The 6426-nt window shown below is 35.0% G+C and overlaps 1 protein-coding gene across 3 annotated transcripts in view; it reads right to left on the bottom strand.

Moving 5' to 3' along the window:
- Positions 1–746: 746 nt before the first annotated feature.
- Positions 747–6426, bottom strand: part of ZBTB49 (zinc finger and BTB domain containing 49) — a 19592-nt gene continuing 13912 nt past the window's right edge. For all 3 annotated transcript variants that reach the window (XM_080591985.1, XM_080591987.1, XM_080591986.1), the window contains exons 5-8: positions 5189–5262; positions 4363–4445; positions 4110–4271; positions 747–2104 (exon numbers count right to left, since the gene is read on the bottom strand). In XM_080591985.1, the coding sequence (XP_080448111.1) occupies positions 1434–2104; positions 4110–4271; positions 4363–4445; positions 5189–5262 (990 nt within the window). In that variant the 3' untranslated portion in view covers positions 747–1433. The remainder of the gene's footprint in view (positions 2105–4109; positions 4272–4362; positions 4446–5188; positions 5263–6426) is intronic.

Below are 6426 nucleotides of genomic sequence, written 5' to 3'. Positions count from 1 at the left end.
ACTGTGTTGCTAGTAAGACAGAGGTGATACCAGATCTTTAGTTAGCTGTTGCAAAACAATGGAATTCTAATTTTCAGCCTATAAACCGCTTCTTTTCACAACCAAAATTTAAAAATAAGTAGCTGTTTAGGATTTTTATGTGATTTTGTAGTCCCAAATAAACGTTTGATTATTTTTCATGGAAGTACAACTCTGAAGTCTTGCAGTGCTATCACATAATACTGCACGTACCCATACTCACAGCTGTCATGCTAGTGGCAAACATAGAGACTTCTTACAGCAAATGAGAAGTATGAACTTCAAACAGACCTTCCAGCCTGTGAATGAACTTCAAAGAGGAGAAGGTTAGTATAGGGATATTTTCATTTCAGAAACTAAATCTAAATAATGTTTTAGAGTAAAACTTGACAACATGCTGCTAAAACTTTCTGACAGGTTGGAAAAAGTCAGACCTGCAAAACTCACATGACCGTAGCAATGCAGGAACAGATCTGTACTGAAAATGAATACAACCAAGCAACAAAGCAGAGAAGGCCTGTAAGCAAAGTTTCTATCCAGTAATAAACTATTAATTCCATTAATTAGCTAATGTTTTACACTAATTCACTGAAATGCAAGGCAATCTACTGGTACTTTGACTGCACGTATTTTATATTCCCATTAGTATTGTAAAGACACCTGGAACAGATGGAATTCTGTTATTGAAAAGCTTTCATAAAAAGATGAAACACAGTGAGCAATTAAGATACAAAGTAAAACAACTTCCCTTTATTCAAATTAAGTTAGCATTTCCTGACCTTGGTCTTCATTGTACAAATAATCTTCTGTGCAAAATAGTTTATAAAATACTAAAAAAAAGATTTTATTGTAAAAAAAATAAAGTTTCTAGATATACAGTTACTTTGCACTATCACAAATACTGTCCAGTATTTAACATTTAATTTTAATATCACAATACTCAAGTCATGTAAACCCATGGTCCTACTGGTAAGAAAGCCACTATTCAAATTCAGGTTCAGCAGGGATTTGTTCAATGTTTCCCTCTTTTCATATGTACATCCTCATAAAACTCCGACAACCCACAGCTGAACTACACTCATATCATGAAATTTGACATTAGGCCATCCTTTCTTCCATTATCAGATTGAAAGACAAAAAAGGCAAATTTTAGCAAATCCTGACAACAGAACAGCTACGCAGTGCAGCAACAGAAGAATAAAGATCCCCAAAACTAGATTTGAACTTTGCTGAGAAGCAATGTAAAGGCAGCCTACACTGAGTTCTGGGCATGTGTACCTAGCATGTGTATCTAGCAGTACCCAAACTAGCTGGCTTAAAAACTAGCGCAGACCTCTCTACACTGCAGTGTAATCACAACACAGACATATCTATTGATGAAATGCCTCTAAATTTCGATTCAGTAACCTGAGCCCTCATTGCTCCAATTCACTTTCATTCTGCAAAGTCTTCATAGCTAAACCCCAAAGGGTCATGCTAGAGAAAAATGGTCCTTCAGTATTCTTGTATGCAGCAGATGATGTTCGACTGCCTAGTGGATCATTACAATGGCTGTCCAAACTAACCATTGAGGGACGAATCATGGAAATATTATCAGACTGTAAGGGTTCTTCTGCAGAAGATCCATCTACATCCGTATAAGCATATGGTGTTGGTGGCGTTTGCTGTGTCTGAGCTTTTGGGAGTTTAGCAGAATCCACATTCAGTTTTTGTTGGTTTGCTGAGTCATTGTGTTGAATCATTGATCGCAGCTTACAGTAAGAATCTGCAGAATTATCAAATTCAGTTGGATTTGCAGTTGGACGAATGGGAAATTTCACTGAAACTGGTAATAATGTAACAGACATTTCTTGGCTAAAAGTGTCCGAACTCTGAGATTTCTCAAGATCAGAAGTTTCCATCCCTTGAGCAAATTCGTCAATTGTGTTTGGACCTTCATCAGTGGCTTTACAATGCATTTTCTTGTGCCGCCGCAGAACAGCAGAGCGAGTGAAGCATTTGTTACAAGTTTCACAGGTATAGGGTTTTTCTCCTGTGTGAGTCCTCACATGTCTACGCAGGTCACCAGAGCCTGCAAAACATTTCCCTACAAGACAGAAGCGTTAATATCACTATTTTATACTTAACACAAGTGCATCAACATATTTTAATTGGAGAAAGTAACAAGGATGAGCTATGGTACACGCCAGTTGTGGTACTTTGTTTATCTAGAATGGGTTCAAGCAAGTTTCTTCAATTTCTACAATTCAATTGCTTGTTTCTTCTCCTTGATCTGATTTTTGGATTTCCCAGTGCATTTGTTTTTGTCTCTAGAGACAGGGGTATCCATTAGTATTTGAAAGCTGTGAGTGCCCTCGATTTGTATCAATCGTTGTGGAGGAAAAAAAAGTAAAATAAAGATCAATCAAATTCCTCTGTCTGGTAAAACTGCATGCTGACAAGCTTCTAATTATATTCTTCCATTGAGAACTGCATCATAGAAAGTAATGATTTGTTCATTAGAGAGAAACTACTCTTATAGTGGTTTTTTGTTAGCGGTGAGCTAACATAACTGTAGCTAAGGAAGCTTTTTTGTTAACTCTGAGCTAACATATTGCAGCAGACCATTTTTTTTTATATTCTATCCAGAGAATGTGTCAAAACTAACTTTTTATTGCTGTAAATATTAAAATATAACTAAATAGTTAGCTGTTTGCCCATTTTCAGAACCACAGGCTAAAATAAACTCAATTATCACATTGTAATGAAAAAAGTGACTGGGGCTGAACCAAGGCAAAGTGCAGAAGCGCAATAGAAAAAGAAAGCATTAATTTCCAGAATATGATTCAGACACCTCATGTTCTTTAGGAGAACAGAAATAATTTCATACCTCTTTGTGATTTTATCTCACTTTAGCTATGTTAAAGATCATGTTGTTCTGTACGGACAGATACCAACTAAAATGAATATCTGAAAGCCCAGTAAAATTGCAGTCTCAGTTTTGGGCATATTTTTCATTCTACTGCCTAGATATCTCCTAAAAAGCCATTAAACAGTAAGATTACAAATTACTGCAGAAGTACATGTGGAATTTTAGCTAATGTGAATGAAGGACTTAACACTTGATCAGACCGTCTTTGCTCATTTCTTGCTCTCAGTACAAGATGACCTGGCTAAAACTAAAAAATGATCAAAAGCCCACTACAAGACAAGATGAAAATAAATCTATTTTAATGACAGTAAAGCAAATCTTTGTTTATACTTTCATATCCTGAGTGTCTGTATTTCCTCTCTCTGATGCAAGATCTAATAATTATAGATTTTGTTGTTGCCTCAAGACATTACAAATAAAACATACTGCAGTTGGATATTATCATATAGTAAGTACCTTCCTCCAAAGCTGTTTCCTCAGAAAGTGGATGAAATTATACCAAAATAGCGCTTGGGGCAGAAAAGTAAGTACTATGCAGGATACTAAGTAATACATGAGATACAGATACACAATGAAATTTCTGAAAACTACGTTATACTAGGATGAATCACTGATCAAAGAGCAATTTGCAGACCACTTGGAAGCATAACCCATCTAGCAGAGTTTGAAAACGGATATTCTGTGGTATGAAGCATTGATCAAGTTTTTATTTTATTCCAGAGGTTGAAGCAAAGTAGTAAAACACTACTACCAACTCTATGGTCAAATGCAGCTCAATCTCAACAGTACCCAACTGGGAAAAAAAAAGGAAGAAAGAAAGGAAGAAGATTCCACTAACAGCCAAGTGATTCCAAACCTATCTTTCTAGCAGAAAATAAATAATGTTTTGAAGCAGCAAGTATCAGTGTTCCTATAGCAAACAGATACATATTGATTCCTTACTTCCTTTCTGTATTCTTCAATTGAAAATCACTTTTGAACTTACTTACAGTAGCTAAAACAGTTTAATCCACAAAAAGAGAAACTATGAAGGATGCAAAACAGAAAATTTTGTTAAAAACCTTCACAACCTTGTATATGAATTTAAAATTATTTTGGTTAATTGTTATTCTGCTGACATAGCCAATTTCCCTTATTTAAAAAGCAAAGACATGCCAAGACTATGCAGAATAAGTCTTACCACATGCTGAACAGCTGTATGGTCTTTCTCCTGTATGCCTAATTCGGTGCTTCACTAATTTTCGTTGCATGTTGAATGACTTCCCACATTCATCACAAGTGAATACTTTATCTGCTGTATGAGTCTTTTTGTGCTCCTTTAAATTACTGAAATTGCTGAATCCTAGAAAAATGTGACAGACAGATTAAAATGACTCCTCACATTTCAGTTAAAACAAACAAACTTAGAGGCAGAAGCTTTGGTTCTTACATACCTCTACCACAGATATCACACAGATGAGGCTTTTCTCCAGAATGAATAATAATGTGACGCTGAACATCACCAGAAGCAGCAAATCTGTAACATAACATGGAAACACGATTACTGTCTTTATAAGACCCCTTATCCTCCTAATTGAATATCAAATGGAAACTAACTAACTATGAATGCCTGATGTTCTGAACAAAGATTAAAATCTAGAACATATATACCCAAATGTATGCATTTGTTAAAAGACAAAACAAAAAACAGCAAACATTTTGAAGCTGGTAATGTCTATTTAAATAGAAAAAAAAATCTCTTCACCATTATTTTTTTTTCTTGAACATAGTTTAAGTACTAATGCCATTCCTAAATTAGTGTATTTTGTCACCTGTTAGCAGAAGGCAGAAATATTTAATACTTCACTTAAATCTGTCAAGTTTCCCATACTGCATAATTCTCACAAAATGGACAAAAATGTAAATGGTATGACCCAATAATGAAAGTAAAATTGAGATAAAGGTACAGAAAGACATGACTTATTGTACGTGATTCAGATTGTTCAAAATAAACGCAACCGTATAACCTTAACTAAAGATAACAATATAGAAAAAAATAGAAAACCACACACTATATTTGTGATGACGTTTATCTTATTGAGACTTGCAAGAAGATACTTGCAGACGTTTATATATGTTAATATTTAAACCCAATGTCTTCTTAACAAAATTCAGCAGCATGCTGCCTTAGGTCTTGTCCCTTAGTTTAGCATAATGATTTAAGAAAACATAAACAACTTTTAACTTGGTAACCTTACGAGGATGAGCAATTCTACTCACCTTTTCCCACAGATCTCACAAATGTATGGCTTTTCACCAGAATGTCGACGTAAATGTGTCTGGAGATTACCTGCCTGAAAGGGACAGTAATTAAAGCATTTAACTAGTCTGTTGTTGTACACAGATAAAAAGTCAATGATGGTAACTATGAGACTGGCTTTTTATTCTTAATTCTGAAGCAGTTAATACTACAAGGCATGTAGAAACTCAAGCAATAAAGACAGACTAAAATGTACTTCAACTACAAATTGCGTATGTATGTAATTATACATTGACAAGAACAGGAAAAAAAAAAGCCTGGAATTAAACACTCAGGAAAAAAAGAAAGACCTATAGTTGAAAACAGGTCCAATTATAAATGAAAATGACACTATCTAGATTGCAGTCAAGAAGAAAACTTACTAGTGATATGGTTCATGTTAGTCTCATTTTCCCTGTCCTACAAACAATATACTGTTACATCAGGACGTCTGAATTCACCTACCAGAAGGTTAAAAAGAAAAGAAAAAGGGTAAACATTTTGCTATCCATAAAATACTCAGAGTTAAGTGCTCCAAAGCCATAAATATTTACTCATATCAGAAGATAATGGAACAGGAAGTACAGAAATCAACAAATAGGATTACTTGTAACTAATTTTCATTACACTTCTTTGTTTTCCCAATCCTGTAAAAATCATGCTAGCCTGCAGGCAAGCCAGGCAATAACAATTAGACAAAACCATCCTACTAATGGCATTTTTTTTTAAACCACTAGCGCTTCAGAATGGCTGCTCCGTTCAGAATCTAGTTCTTAAAGCACAAGATACAGCCAGCCTGGACAGAAGAGCTACAGATGTTCCAGAAAAAAACAACCGTGCATACTTCCAGGGTCAGTTCTTAACACTTTTGTTCCCTCTGATGGATAACTGCTTAGTTTTATCTAAGTACATTGAAGGAATATTAGGTCCTTTCTATCAGAAAGAAAAATGGGGACACAAAGATTATCACACCCTCCTTAGTCATAGCAAGGCAACAAAAACGGGACCCTTCAGTAATTTCTTCTAACTCCTTTAGATATAAATTACCTTTAATGATCAATGGCTGTAATCACAGGTTATGATATACCAAAACTAAATTATTGCAGACACAGACACAAAACAATATTAAACGAATCAGTCTGCACACAGAGAACTTTCTGTAACCCCCATAAGGTTTTTCAGATAGATGACTGAACCGCTGTCCTCTATGGCCAAACTT

This window comes from Anser brachyrhynchus, assembly GCF_964034855.1.
Source record: "Anser brachyrhynchus genome assembly, chromosome: 4".
Classification (NCBI taxonomy): Eukaryota; Metazoa; Chordata; class Aves; order Anseriformes; family Anatidae; genus Anser; species Anser brachyrhynchus.
Note: the sequence above shows the minus strand (reverse complement) of the source record. Positions and strands in the feature narration are given on the sequence as shown.